Raw genomic sequence first — 16,440 nt, forward strand, 5'->3', positions numbered from 1 at the left:
ACATCAACAATGCATTTGGCTCAGGAACTGCTAACAAACATACAGTGCAGTGGTGGTTCAAGAAGTTTTGCAAAGGAGACAAGACCCTTGAAGATGAGGAGCATAGTGGCTGGCCATCAGAAGTAACAACAACCAATTCAGAGCATCATTGAAATTGGTCCTCTTACAACTATATGAGAAGTTGCTGCAGAACTCAGTATCAACCATTCTATGGTTGTTTGACACTTGAAGCAAATTGGAAAGGTGAAAAAACTCATTAAGTGGGTGCCTCATGAGCTGAGTGAAAATAAAAAAAAAATTGTCATTTTGAAGTGTCTTCTTCTCTTATTCTACACAACAACAAACCATTTCTCGATCAGATTGTGATGTGTGATGAAAAGTGGGTTTTATATGACAACCAGCGATGACCAGCTCAGTGGTTGGACTGAGAAGAAGTGCCAAAGCACTTCCCAAAGCCAAACTTGCACCAAGAAAAGGTCATGGTCACTGTTTGGTGGTCTGCTGCTGGTCTGATTGACGACAGCTTTCTGAATTCCAGCAAAACTATTACATCTGAAAAATATGCTTAGCAAGTTGATGAGATCACCAAAAATTGCAACACCTGAAGCTGGTACTGATCAAAAGAAAGGGCCCAATTCTTCTCCACGACAATGCCTGCACATCACATCACCAATGCTTCAAAAGTTGAACAAATTGGGCTATCAAGTTTTGCCTCATCTGCCATATTCTCCTGACCTCTAGCCAACTGACTACCACTTCTTCAAGCATCTTGACAACTTTTCTCAGGGAAAACACTTCCACAACCAGCAGAAGGCAGAAAATACTTTCTAAGAGTTCACTGAATCCTGAAGCATGGAGTTTTGCACTACAGGAATAAACAAACCTATTTCTCGTTAGCAAAAATGTGTTGACTGTAATGGTTCCTGTTTTGATTAATAAAGATGTGTTTGAGCCTAGTTATAATGATTTAAAATTCATGGTCTGAAAATGCAATTACTTTTGTACCAATCTAATATACAGAGGCACAGTCCACTCTGTAAATATAGAGTGAATATTTCCTAAGCTTTCTTCTAGAAACTTATGACTCCAAATAATGCATGTTGAATAAAATAACTACATGCAATCACATATTTTAATTTTTAAAAAACCATATGGAGCTTAAGCCAAAGGCAATAAAATATTTGAGGAAAAAGTAGAACTCTAAAATAATTAATGGAAGCTAAAAATTTGGGAAATGCTATCTGAGGCCTGCTTCCCACTGAAATGAACCCAACTGAAAAGGCCAAGACATGTGTATGAATTCTTCACAGTCCATGAGATTAAATATGCTGTGCTTTTTGGTGCATGCTTTATGAGGTAATTATAGAATATTTTTTTCAAGATTCATCTTTTTCTAATAGGAATAATATTTTGCTTATCTATTCATCTTAATTGCCTCAAATTCCCTGTGGAAAAAGGTAGACCTATAGATGTTCTTGACTTAAACTAATACATTTATTATGCTTCTGGAAGAAAATAAAAAGGAATATCTTTATGACCTTGGGACAGACAAAGATATTTTAAGTAAGACACAAAGTCATTAACCATAAAGGAAGAGATTGGAAATACTGTTGTCAACAGTGTATAATAAACTTTTACAAATCAAATAGAAAATGACAGATAAATCAATTAAAAACTGGGCAAAAAATTTGAATAGACACTTCAAAAATAAGGCTATCCAGATGGCAAAAATCTGAAAAGGTTCTCAACTTCATCAGTTAATACAGAAATGCAGATTGAAATCATAATCATCATTACCTGCCAGAATGGCTAAACTTGAAAAGATTGACTAAAAATTGAAGATTCTAAGTGCTTGTAAGGAAATGGAGCAAACAGACCACTGCTGCTGGGAGTGTGAACTGGTACAATCATTTTGGCAAACTATCTGGCAGCAGATATTATGGCTGAACATATGCATACCCTATGACCTAGCAAACCCACTCCTAGGAATATACTTTAAAAAGTACACATACATATATATACTAAAAGATGAACAAAAATGTCCATATTAGCATTTTTCATAATAGCTGAAAACTGAGAGCAACCCAAATATCTATCAAAAGCAGAATGGATAAATAAAGTGTGGTATATTCACACAATGGAATATTACACAGAAGTGAAACTTAATGAAATGCTACATGCAACAGCATGGATGAATCTCACAACCATAATGATGAACAAAACAATCCAGTCTCAGTATGAAGGTTAAAAACTGGCAAAACTGTCACCTATGGTGAATGAAGTCAGTGGGAAGGAGAAGGAGGGCTTCTTGGGTGTTGATAATGCTTTATTTCTTGATCTGGGTGGAGGTTAAACAAGTGTATCATGAAAACTGAGTTATACAGTTATGCATTAGTTATCTTTCTGTGTGTATATTTCAATGCAAAATTTATAACATGATGATGATATTATCTCATTCATCTTTTCATATGTCTGAATCTAACAACTAAGACTATGACAATAAAAAAAAATTATAGGCTGAAACAGTAATGCCAAAGGATACCCACAAGGAGAAATTCTTATGATAGAGGGAAGGTCTATAACAATAAGTGAAAAAATACTGCTTTGGGTTTTGTAAAATGCAGCTTTAAGATCTTCAAGTACACATTATATTGCTATAGCTGGTGGAAATACCAGGATCATTCCTTGGTGATTTTCTTCTCTGGCCACTATACACTAGGTAGAGGGACATTCTCTCAATGGTCATCAGATCACTGAACAAAATAGCAAAAGCACAAAAGTCTAGAGGTATGAGCAATTTTGTTAGGGTGATGTAGTAAGTGCAGTTATAAATTTGGATGCCTGAATGTAAATGAATGTGTAATAACTTCCTGGATGACCAATTTTGGTCAAAGGACCCACAACCACACCTGCTTAGCCTCACAGAAAGAAGGCCTCTCCACCTGCTCCTCAGGGTAGGTCAGCTAACCTCTGGCCCATGTGAACACTGCTGTGACACTAAAGAGGCAGTAAAAGGAAGCTGGAACCACTCTAAGCTGACCTATAGCCTCTTCCAGTGTTTTATGCGCACTGAGTCCTCAGTGAGTCCTTCAGTTGATCTAAATATTTAACAGGGAGAGACTATTATCAAAGAGACTTCATTTCCTGATGAGTGGATCAGAATCATTTGTGAATAGCACAAAAATTGCACAAATACCATAACATCATGGACTTCTAAAAGGCTTGAGTAAATGTCTTAAAAGCTAACTAAATAGAAGCCCCTTTTAATAATATCCCTAGGAATAGTTTCCCAAGATGTCCCTTGTTAATCTTGCCACTCTTGCTTCTCTGCAAGACTCCATGTCTCATCTATGAAACAAAGGACAATTATAACGTCTATGACAGAAGGTATTTAAAAAATTCCACATGCTCTTCTACAATGTGACTCTGCCCCTCCCCCAAGTGGTGAAGTCTATTTCCCCTCATCTTGAATCAGGGAGGGCAATATGACTATTTCCACGGATGGAATACAGCAGAAGTGATGCTATGAGAATTGCAAGGCTGGGTCATAAAAGGGAAAACAGCTTTCAGCCTGTTTGCTGGAACACATGTATATGGACCCCTGTACCTAAGGCCTGTGAAGGGTCTTCCTACACTGAGGTTGTCATGCTATGAGGAAACCAAATCAAACAGAGAGGCCACGTGCAATATTTACATTATCCCAGCCCAGGGAGCAGACATGTTAGTGAAAAAACCTTTAGATGATTCCAGCCCCCAACCACTGAGTCACCCCAAACTTCAAGTCTTCCTCACTGAGGCCCTAGACATCATAGAGCAAAGACTAACCATCCCAACTGTGCCCTGTCTGAATTTCTGACCCACAGAACCTATAAGTATAAAAACATGGTTGCCTGACAATAAGTTGGGGAGCAACAGTAACTGAAAAAACAATTTATACAGCAATAGTAACTGGAAAAACCACCAAGAGACTGCTTTAAACTTTAAATAAGATAGATGTGTACATAAAAGTACTCTTTATTGATTCTCGTAACTGAAAGCAAAATGGTAGACTGCTGCTGCCTAAAACGGAAAGGAAAAAGAGCTGAAGAGTGGGGCAAGGAGAGTACAGGGAGGTGACAGAAGTATGATGGTGAAATACAGCAGTGGAGTAAGAGGCAGGCTTGTGGTCCCATATATCACTAGGGGCCATTCTTCCTTTGACTTATATATATGAAATCTGATATATCTTGAAAGTAGAACCAAGGGGATCTCCTTTGATATTGAATATGGGGTATGAGGCAAGATGATTCTATGAATTTTGGTCTGAAAGACTGAACAGGAAGAATGAATCTGCTATCAGTTAAATGTATAAAATTACAGGTGGAACTAGTCTGGGAAGAACATCAGTAATTCAGTTTGGGACATTTTAAGTCTGAGATGTCTATTGGACATCCAAGTGGAAATGCTGCATTGGTGTTTACCTATTTGAGTCTAGAGTTTAGTGAAGAAAGTACTGCAGTCTGTAACCTAATCAAACATTTACATTCCAAGGGGAAATAGGGGCCTCTCTGGATATCTAATCATCCTCTCTTTCAATATCACTAATGACTCAGAAGTATATTTGTTAAGTGAAAGAAGCAAGCTACAGAATATTCCCATTTATTTGTACATACGTATGTACATGTTGTCAGAGAAGGCAATGGCAACCCACTCCAGTACTCTTGCCTGGAAAATCCCATGGATGGAGGAGCCTGGTAGGCTGCAGTCCATGGGGTTGCGAAGAGTGGGACACAACTAAGCGACTTCACTTTCACTTTCATGCATTGGAGAAGGAAATGGCAACCCACTCCAGTGTTCTTGCCTGGAGAATCCCAGGGATGGCGGAGCCTGGTGGGCTGCCATCTCTGGGGTCGCACAGAGTTGGACACGACTGAAGCGACTTAGCAGCAGCATGTACATGTTGTATAAGCACACACGTACAGTTAATATTTGTGTTCTGATGTTTTTGTTTCTACAGTAAGTCAATTAATAATTAATCTAAGGCTTCCCAGGTGGTTCTAGTGGTGAAGAATCTGCCTGCCAATGAAGGAGCCACAAGAGATGAGGGTTCCACCCCTGGGTCGGGAAGATCCCCTGGAGGAGGAAATGGCATCCTACTCCAGTATTCTTGCCTGGAATATTCCAAGGGCAGAGGAGCCTGGCTGCTACAGTCCATGGGGCCACAAATAGTCAGACATGACCGAGCGAGTGAGCACGGGCACACAAGCACACACATACAACATTAACCATTTATGTGCAATATAACTTATAATGCATGCTTCCTTTTAAACAAACATAAAGCATTGTTTTCCTTCCATTGGACCCTTACTGTGAAAGAAACTACTTTAAATAAACAAATGAAAACAAAACAAAAACTATCTGAAGCTTATCACTGATGAGCATCAAAATCATCCAGTCTACCTAAAAAACATGTAATGGTGTTACAATCATTTTTATTTGTTGAACTTAACTTCAAAAAATTCCTGTGGTAATGAACAGGCTTATCTAAACAGCTGAAACTTGCAGTGCAAGATGGCTCTGTTTCATAATTCTCTGTACCCCTCACCTCAATCACCACATATACATACTACACTATCCTAAAGGACAAGAGAATTGCAGAAATGACAATAGAACAGAGAGGAAAACCTTACCTGAAAGCCAGAACAATTCTAAACGGATTTGCTCCACCTAATCTGCTGTATCTTTTTCCATCCCTTTTCAGTTACTACAGCAATGAATAAGAGTAATTCTAGGACCCAAGAAACATGTCAATTCATATACATCCAAAATTTCTTCTGTAAGTCTATTAGAAAACACAATTCTGAAGTATTTTGACAATCTTGTGACTTAGATAATAAATAAAAAGCATGTTTAGTTTTATTAGTATTTAAGTTTCTCTAGCTGATTGACTTAATCTGGCTGTAGGCAATAAGACAAGTAACTCAAATACAAACATTACAAACATTACTATTGTGATGGATTGAAGATAGTCACAAATCCTTTGATAGTCCTGTCAAGAGGTAGGGTCAATTTCCCTCCTCTTCAGTCTGAGACTGCTCTAATGAAATATGGTAGAAGTAGTACTGTGCCATTTTCTGAGTCCAGGCCTTGAGAATGGCACCTTCTACTTCTTATCTCTAAGAATACTCACTCTTGGAGCCCAGAGCTGCCATGTAAGAAGTCAGGCTATCCTGATCATGTGGACAGGTCCTAATACTAAGTGGGAATCTGGGCAGTACACATCATAGCATCAACTACAGGGTTACAGTGGTGAGTAAAATCAGTAAGGCTCCTGTGCTCATGTAGCTTTGAGTTTGTAATGCCACTACCAAAGTGTAAGAGAGAAATGCTAATATGTTCACCAAACTCTAGATGTTTTCCATCTAGGCACATAGCAAGACTGCATTCCCCAGTACCCTTTGCAGTTAGGTGGGCCATATGAATGAGTTTTGGCTAATGGCATATGTGCAGATCACCTACTTCAAAGTCTAGATCCCCTCCAAATCTACCTGCATCACCCTCCATGCTGTCTTGTCTTTTCCCGCAAACTGGGTTTAGAAGTTTGGGGGTGGAAGAGTGGGAAAAGACCTAGCAGATAGAGGAGCCACTCCAAAAAAGAGCCTGAGTCTCTGAATGACTATGAGTGGCAGAGATGATTCACATCCCAAACCCACACTGGATGGAGACATGTGCAAAAAATAAAACCTTCATTGTGTTAAGATACTGAGATTCTTGGGGAGATGTTTGTTATAGCATTTGGCCTATCATGACTAATACATACATAATGGTAAAAAGTTATTTCCCAGTATTTTCATGTTTGTTTCCACTTAACTATTGCATTACATTAGATTCATTCTTAAATTTCTCTAACAGATTTATATTTTGGGATATTCTCTCTAGAGATATCCATCAGTAGAAAATAACCAACCAACAAGGTTTAAATTTTACTAAAACTAATATGGAGGAGTCAACTCAAAATAATATATTAAAAGATTTTTATTTTTACATTCTGATACTTTTTCTATGGTATGGTGAACTGCTGAAACATTCTTTATTAAAAACATTTAGCACAAAATCAAGGAATGTCCTCATGCTTTTACACACACATTAATTTTTTAAGTTTGGGAGGCAGGAAGAATTTTTACAATTAAATAACTATTAGTGAACATTTCTATTTTTTAAAAATGTAACAATATTAATTTAATGTAATAATGTTTGGTCAAAACTAAAATCACTATTTCAAAGATGAATCTAGCACTGATTCTCGAGGTGCAGGTTTTGAGTTTTATGTGCATAAACCACCCTGTGAATATTTCTTTGTATATGAAAGTAATATATAATCATTGAAAACATTAGTTTTAAATTTAAAAGCAATCATAGAAAGGGTTTGTTATGAAACATTTACATTTGTTTAGATTTGGCTAAAGTTGTGTCAGAAGAAAATACTTCTATTTATTTTGAGAATAAAGCTACATCTTTTAATTTCAAAAACTAAGTATTCTCTCAATAGTGCAAATAACCACACTGTTACCAGGCACCTCCTTAACTGCTAGGAAATTTGTAATCTATGAAAAAAACAACAAAAACATACAAAAAGAAACACTAACATAAAAAGTTATAAAATTAACCAATAAAAAGGAACATATCTGATATTGTCCTATATAGTGGGGAAAAGTAGCATCTTTGGACAGAGTGAAAGGTACAGTAGAGAAATTAGCATCGCAGTTCAAAATAGGAATAACTAAAAAAATCAGTTTGGTAGATTTGTGAAAGGGGATTTAAAAAAATGGAACTGGGATTTCTTGGTTATTCAAGAACCATGCTTTCTTTCTTAGCAGCCTGGTGGAACCAAGGTGGTTGAGGTTGGGATATAGTGTCCATTTTCAAAAAGGAAGCTGCTCAACAAGTGGTGTCGGGACACTTGGATATGCACATGCCAAAGGATGAAGTCAGACCTTTAACACCTCACACCATACACAAAAATCAACTGAAATGGATCAAAGACCCAAATATAAGAGTTAAAACTACAGAATTCTGAGAAGAATTCTAGGTATAAAGCTTCATCTTGGTTTAGGTAATGATTTCTTAGATATGACACCAAAAGGACAAGCAACCAAAAGAAAAAAATAGATACACTGAACTTCATCAAAATTAAAAACTTCTGTGCCTCAAAGGACACCACCAATGAAGTGAAAAGACAACCCAGAGAATGGGAGAAATTATTCACAAATCATGTATCTGGTAAAAAAAAAACCCTGTATCTAGACTATGTAAAGAACTTTTACAATGTAACAATAAAAAGACAAATAACACATTTTTCTAATGGGCAAATGATGTGAATAATTTCCCCAAAGAAGAGATATACATAGGAGGTATGCCTGGATGCATCAAGTAAAAATGGAACATTCTACAACTGCTGGTCAGGGGGACATCATCACCCTTTTCACTAAAAGGCTAGATTTTCAGCAGCCAAAGGCAGCCATTCCAAAGTGAATATGACAGAACATAAAGAGATGAACTGACATGTTTCACTTTACAGTTTGAACAGTAATGTTTCACAGGAAAGGAAAAAAAAAAAACATTGTATTTGCTAACCACATAAAAGCTTTTTCTCTTTGTAATAAAATACAAAAGCTCTCTTCCAAGAACATACAACTGGCTGATAAGCACATAAAGAAAAGATGTTAGGACTTCTCTAGTGGTCCAGTGGTTAGGAATCTACCTTCTAATGCAGGGGATGTGGGTTCAATCCCTGGTCTGGGAACTAAGATCCCACATGCCCAGGGGTAACTACTGAGCCTGTACCACAGAACTAGAGAGACCAGGTGCCACAACTAAGACCCAACATAGCCAAAAAATACACAAATAAATAAATAATAAAAAAGAATAGATGCTCAACATCATTAGCCAACAAGCAAATGCAAAATCACAATGAGATGTACTTCATACCCACTAGGATAGCTATAATTAAAAAAATAGAAGTGTTGGTTAGGATGTGGAGAAAATGGAATCCTCATAAAATGCTGGTAGGAATGTATGGTTGACCCTTGAACAAGACAGGGGTAAGGGGTACTGACACCTCATACAGTCAAAAATTCACATATAATTTACAGTTGGCCCTCCATATCTGTGTGGATCTGGATCTGTGGATTCAAACAACTGCAGGCTGCGTATTACTAGAGTGTTTACTATTGAAAAAATCCACATATAAGTGGACCTGCACAGTTCAAGCTCACATTGTTCAAGGGTCAACTATAATATCTTTTGGTTGTTTACTAATTTTCTTTCCTAAAACCCACCCACTTTCCCTCTTTGCTTCCTTCATCCTATTCTCTTTACAATGATAAATATATACTGAAAACCTACTATTAGGCAGTAAGGGTTCTGCTCTTAAGTAGCTTATAGTCACATTTGTTGTCTTTCTTCCTTTTCTCTTCTAATCTCATACTGCTGTGCTGTCATGTGCCCGCTACCACATTTTCTTCCCATTTACACACTCTTGTATTTGTGATGATTGCATATATTTATAGTTATATATATGGATGATATTTTTATTAACATTATTGAGGTATAAATGACATATCAAGCTACATATATTTAAAATGTACAAATTAACAAGTTCTGACAGACATATAAATTTGTGCAACAAGAACTACAACCAAGATAATAAATATAACCATCACCTCTAAAAGTTCTCTTATATCCTCTTGCTCCACTGGCCACTTTCAAAAAACCCAATGATCTGCTGTCACCAAAGCAGGTAGTCCTCACTTTGCACAGTGGTACTGTACTATAAAAATGACTGTGCAAACTGAAACTGTGAAAAGCAATCTTAATAATCACTGGGGAAATTATGATTTTTCAGTGACCTTTAAAATTTTTGTCAAAACATTTTACTCTCTTATTGTTGGCTATACTATATAGGGAAATAAAAATATTGAAACCAATATGTATTTGATACCCTATCATTTGAAACACTGAGAATTTAAACTCTTTTATCTCTTTGTAAAACTTATCAAGAGTACAGTGCTTAATTCTTAATTTATAAAACTTATGAAATAGAATAAGCAACTCTTCTATGTCCTGGAAAGTTGTCATACTACTCTATGAACTTGGATTAGTTTCCAACATTTTGTCCTTTGTGCTTTTACTGCTGTAAAATTTTTTGAGAGTTCCTTTAATGTGAAGTTTTATTCTGGCATCATTTTATCTGGAACATCTTCATTCTTTTCATCACAATCACTTTCTTCATGTCTGTATGTCTGCCTTCAAATAAGCTCCTCTAGCTGCATATCTAGCAGCAGCAGCTGCATATCCAGAGCCTCTCAAACTGCAACAGTGCATCCACATTCCCATGTTCAACTATTCAATAACTACATTGAATTTGATTCAAATTTCTCTTTCAGTATTATCAGTTTTTATTTCTTTAAATGTTTGGTAGAATTTCTCAGTGAAACCTCTGGGCCTGGAGGTATTTTTTATGGAGAGTTTTTAACTACAAATTCAATTTCATTAATAGTTATGAGGCTATTCAACTGATTATTTCACATTGAGTAAGTTGTGGTAATTTGTTTAGATAACCCCCAGGAAGGCAGGAAAAACAAAAGAGAAAAATAAAAGACAGAGAACACTCATATACACACACAATAAAATAAAATGGCAGACTTAAGCCCTAACATATCATTAATTACATTAAATGTAAATGGTCTAAACACATTAAGTCAGAGGTTGGCAGAATGGATTAAAAAACATGATTCAAATATATGCTATCAAAAACACTTAAGATAGAAGCATATAAATAAGTCAAAAGTAAAATAAAGGAGAAAGATATAAATACAAACATTACTCAAAAGAAAGCAAGAGTGACAACATTAGTATCAGATTAAGTAGCTTTCATAGCAGAGAAAATTACCAGAGATGGGGAGGAATATTACATAATAAAGAAAGGATAAATTCACCAATAAAATATAGCAATCATAAATATATGTGCACCAAACAACAGTGATACAAAATATTTGAAACAAAAACTGATTGGGATGAAAGGAGAAAAAATAACTTCCCGATTATGGCTGGAGACTTCAACCTCTGTGATAGAACAGACAGAAAATCATCCAGGAGATAGACGAACTCAACACTATCAACTAAGAGGATTGAACTGACATTTATAGAATACTCCACCCAATAGTAGCAGCACAGGCATTATTTTCAAACACCCATGGAACATATACCATGATAGACCATATCCTAGGCTATAAAATAAAACTCAACAAATTTAAACAAATTGGTATTATACAGAGTGTTCTCTAATACAATGGAATCAAAACTAGAAATCAGTAATAGAAAGATAAGAAAATATTCAAATAAAGTTAAAACCACACTTTTAAATAAAAGAAGTCTCAAGGGGAAAAAAGTGAAGAAAAGAAGTCTCAAAGGAAAAAATACACTAAAATGAATGAAAATGAAAATATAACACATCAAAATTTTTGTGACATAGCTAAAGAGGGAAATTTATAACATTAAATGCTCATATTGGAAAGAGGAAATGTCTCAAATCAATAAGCTATGCTCCCAATCCAAGAAACTAGAAGAGCAAAATAAATCCACAGCAAGTAAAATAATTGAAGTAGTAGAGGTAAGAGCAGAAATAAATTAAAAACAGAAAAGATAATGAAACCAAACTCCAAATTCAGATTTACATCCTACAATTTATCACGTCAAGGGTCTGCTATAATACCTGGCTGCAGTGAAGCGTTTACCACTGGTTTATTGTGATTATCTTGGCCACTCCTGAAAGAAGAATGTTATTTATGTATGGCTGCAGCACCAAACAGACAGTGTGGCATATGAATGACAATGCAGCTTCCTGTGATGCTGTGGAACATGTGGGATACAGAACATTGCCTAAGATTCTGAGCCATACTGCCCCTCATTTTGCATGAGCAGCTATATAGCTTTGCAGTAGAAAAATCTAAAGAATCTACAGCACGTGTTGTAGTTTGGAGAAAGACAGAAGCACAAAGAAGCTATACCATGGAGAGTACTTTGTGTGGCTGTGATCAGAGAACATATAAGGGTTTACAGATTGGTACTCGAGAATTGGAAGAGATGGGAGCAAAATTTTGTGTTGGCCTATCATGTTTGAAAAGACTGATATCCCCATTCAAATATAATCTGCCTTCCCGTCTGCTTGACTTTGAAAATGACTTGATTGAATGGAGCTGCAAAGTAACTAGCCCCACCCCCCACTTATGTTATGGATGAAGATGAACCTCGATTCCTTGAAGAAATAGATTACAGTACAGATAGTAATGATGAGTTAGATATTGAATTGACTGAAAACGCAAGAGACTATGAACCTTCTGCCTAAGAAGAAGTACTTTCTGACTCTGAATCAAGAACCCTTTGATTTAGACGGTTGAGCCCTTTGTCATCTCTTGTTAATTGCAAAGAAGAAACGAAATATCTTGGTTTTATTACACAGCAAGTTTGAGATAAATGAGTTTATAGAGAGCTGACTCAGATAAACAGAAAGCAACTTGGGCCTGTTTGGTTTCATGAGACAATGAATATGTTTATTAATTCATGATAAAAAGATGGCTTTGTGAAATGGTCAATAAAAATGACCAACCTATAGCAAGTAAAAAAGGAGATAAAAATGGCCAATATCAGGTATGAAAGAGGGGGGATATACAACTGTTTCTTTTGCTTTAAGTGTGTTCATAATTGCTCACTGAAGCATTTTTATGATGGCTCCTTTTAAATCTTTGTTAGACAATTCTACTATCTCTGTCATGTTGGTACTGGCAGCTACTGATTATCTTTGATCAAGCTGAGATCTTTTTAGTTCTTGATATGAGTGATTTTTTTTCCACTGGAACCTGGGTATTATGCTACAAGACTCTGGATCTTCTTTAAACCTTTTATTTTTACTGGCTTCCTCTGACACTGCTCTGGCTGGAGATCTGGTTGGGGAGGATATCGCCTCATCACTGTTATGTGATTGTAGAAGTCCTGGTTCACCATCTGGCCTATGTCAACATTCAGGGGCAGGAATTCTTTGTTACTACTGGGGGAGACTGAGAGTTCTGGCTTCTCACCAGGCCTCCACTGATACCTCCCTTGCTGGGATTGGTAAGATAACCTTACTACTGCTCCCTATATGGTCTTCACTGATACCATGTGGCAGGGGGAGGTGTCCTCATCACCTCTAAGGAGTGGTTAAAGTCTCCTACAGATGGGAAAGAGAGGGATACATGATTATTACTGGTTTAAGGTGGTAGTCTAGGCTCCTCGCTATTACTGCAACGGTATATAAAAATACTGACAGTAAAGACATGAAAATGTCTGACTCTTATGTTCATTCATGATACTCTTGTGATTTCTAGAGGATGGTGGCAATGATGATGAGCTAGTGAGGGTACGTATGTGTGTTGGGCAAGACTGAAGTTTTTCTTAACAGAGAACAGACAGTCTCTCTGTGGGTGGGACAGCCTGGGCTTGCGTTTTTAGAAGTGATTTGACAAGCATTTCTGGAACATGACTAAGACCTAAGAACCTGCTGCTGCTGCTAAGTTGCTTCAGTCATGTCTGACCCTGTGTGACCCCATAGACGGCAGCCCACCAGGCTCCTCTGCCCCTGGGATTCTCCAGGCAAGAATACTGGAGTGGGTTGCCATTTCCTTCTCCAAGAACCTGATGCTGGGGCCAAAAATTCAAGAATGTGGTCTCTGATGAACATTGGTATACCTGTGGCGGATTCATTTTGATATTTGGCAAAACTAATACAGTTATGTAAAGTTTAAAAATAAAATACAATTAAAAAAAAAAAAGAATGTGGTCTCTGATCTTTAACAACCTAATACGTACTAGAAATAGATAGCTGTACAATGAGATGTACAATTTCTCATAGTAACCAGGAGGTCCCACCAGCCCCTTTAGCTGATGTTATGCCTTCCTTTTCCTTCCTTCCCTCACTCATTCATTTAAATTTATACCAAGCATTTTATTTCATGCTGGCCTTCATGCAAAACACTGGCAAAGACCAGTAGGAAAAAATGGCTTCCAAAACTAGTCATTACTCTTGAAGAGCTAAACTTACTATGTCCTCTTGGCAAAAAATACTCTCCTACTTAAACTTCTTCTCAAGTCTTTGCAAAGGAAGGCTGTGTGCTTATGGTCAACCCAATTATTCCAGTTATCCCCTTTCATTTGGGTTTATGCATTTTAAAAACTCTGTATGTTTTGGCCCTCTGTTTACAGATGCTATGACTATGAGGCCCCTATTAAAATGAAGCAACTTCTCATGGAGTTATATATTAATAGGGGTATTATGGGGTTATGTAATTAGTGCTCTGTTTCTCTTCAAAGGCTAATAAATGCTACTGATTGTTGAGTCAGATTGGGAAATCTTGGTCTCCAAAACCTTATCATAATTTCAGATTGGACTTCAAACAGTTTTATCCTGCGAATAGGTACATATTATAGCCCTAAATAAAGAGTCTGACTGACAACTGACCTATCTTAGTCTGGTATAATCTGCCATTGGTCTGAATGAATTGCTGAACATGTATGTGACTTAGCATTATAAATGTATAGTTAGCCACTCAAAGTCTCCCCTCAAGCAGCTCACAGACAACCGTAAGAGCATCCATCCCCTAAATCAAAGATACAATCATGAAAATACCTGACGGAAGGCTGTGGAAGAGTGTCTGGATTGGCTGGTACTTGGACTCCCTTTTCCCATTCTTCCTTCCATGTATCCGTGAAGAGGTAATAGTTGTCAGGGTTAATATGGTGCGAGTCTGGAATCTTCATGGCACTGATAAGGTCCTTCCGGAATACCTGGTAAGACATTGCACACACCTTGAGAAGACCATCACTATGGAATTAATACCATTTAATGTTCTTTTAAAAAGACCATCCCCACCCACTCTGCACTCCAACAAGTGAGACATCTCTAACTTCCTAAATGGTCACATCAACTTCTATTTGGAAAGGGTGTGAAGAATTGACAGGAAAGTCAGCTTGTTCTGGATTTAATAAAGAGTAAAGGGGTTCTTCCTAAATTTTCTTGGGTTCCTTGAATTTAAATCAACAGTACAGGTTACTCTTAAAAAGTCTATGTAAAACAAAAATCCTTAACTCTCTCAAATTAATCAACAAGTATCCTATGATAACTTATGATCATTTAGCTATCACCTTATTTTAAAATTATTTACATAGACATAATTTTAGTATTACAGAGAAGTTACTAAAATAATACAGAGATCCCATATATCCTTCTTATATTTCCCTCTAATGTTAACATCTTGTATAACCAGATTATAATTACCTAAACCAGGAAATTAACATTCATCTACAACTAATTTTCCCCCAATGTCTTTTTGTTCCAGAATTCAATCCAGAATCACACTTTGCAGTAGTTGTCATGTCTCCTTTGTATCCTTCAATTTGTGATAGTTTCTCCTTTTCTTTCCAGACCTTGACACTTCTGAACAGTACCGCTCACATACTTTATATAATGTCCATACCATTTGGGTTTGTCTGGTATTTTCTCATGATTAGATTGAGGTTATTCATTTTTGAGCAAAAATGCCACAGAAAGGATGCTATGACTCTCTTATCCCATTATATAAGGAATGTATGATGCCAATGTCATCTTAGTGGTAATGTTAAACTCGATCAGTTGGTTAAGATAGTGTGTCTTGCCAATTTTCTCAGCTGTCAGGTTACTATATTTTCCTTTCTACTTAATAAATATCTTAGAGGAGGTACTCTGAGATTATAAAAAACACCCTGTTTCTCCTCAAACTGTCATGAACTAATTTTAGCATTGACAGATATATTTCTTCCCCGCAAAAGTTATTACTTTTGTTATGGTATTCTAATGGTGATTTGTTATCTTCCTCAGTTCTACCAGCCCTACATTTATGAATTGGAATTCCTCTGTAAAAAAAAAAAAAAGGCCTGCCCCTTCTCCCTAATTTATTTTTTTGTTCATTCATTCAATTATTTATTTATATCATTAGCGCCTTATATGGTGGTTTGTTGTTTTAGTTGCTAAGTCGTGTCCAACTCTTGTGACCCCATGGACTGTAGCCTGCCAGGCTTATCTGTCCGTGGGAGTCTCCAGGCAAGATGGAGTGGGTTGCCATGCCCTGTTTCAGGGGATCTTCCCAATCCAGGGATCGAACCCAGGTCTCCTGCATTGCAGGCAGATTCTTTTACCGACTGAGCTATGAGGGAAGCCTCCAGAACCTCATGGATCTATTTTATTCTTTGGGTTATAATTCAGTATTACTGTTAATTAACAACTTGATGCTCAAGTTGTTCTACCTTTGGTCACTGGGAGCTCTTTCAGGTTGGCTTGCACCTATGCACTTCTGACACATCCCACTCTTTTTTTGAGTACTTTTTAAACTT

At 36.8% G+C, this 16,440-nt stretch overlaps 1 protein-coding gene across 4 annotated transcripts in view; it reads right to left on the reverse strand.

Moving 5' to 3' along the window:
• Window positions 1–16,440, reverse strand: part of JADE3 (jade family PHD finger 3) — a 139,608-nt gene that overhangs the window by 35,164 nt on the left and 88,004 nt on the right. For all 4 annotated transcript variants that reach the window (XM_006058759.3, XM_006058761.3, XM_006058760.3 and 1 more), the window contains one exon: window positions 14,702–14,859. In XM_006058759.3, coding sequence (XP_006058821.1) covers window positions 14,702–14,859 — 158 coding nt within the window. The remainder of the gene's footprint in view (window positions 1–14,701; window positions 14,860–16,440) is intronic.

Source organism: Bubalus bubalis, chromosome X, assembly GCF_019923935.1.
Source record: "Bubalus bubalis isolate 160015118507 breed Murrah chromosome X, NDDB_SH_1, whole genome shotgun sequence".
Classification (NCBI taxonomy): Eukaryota; Metazoa; Chordata; class Mammalia; order Artiodactyla; family Bovidae; genus Bubalus; species Bubalus bubalis.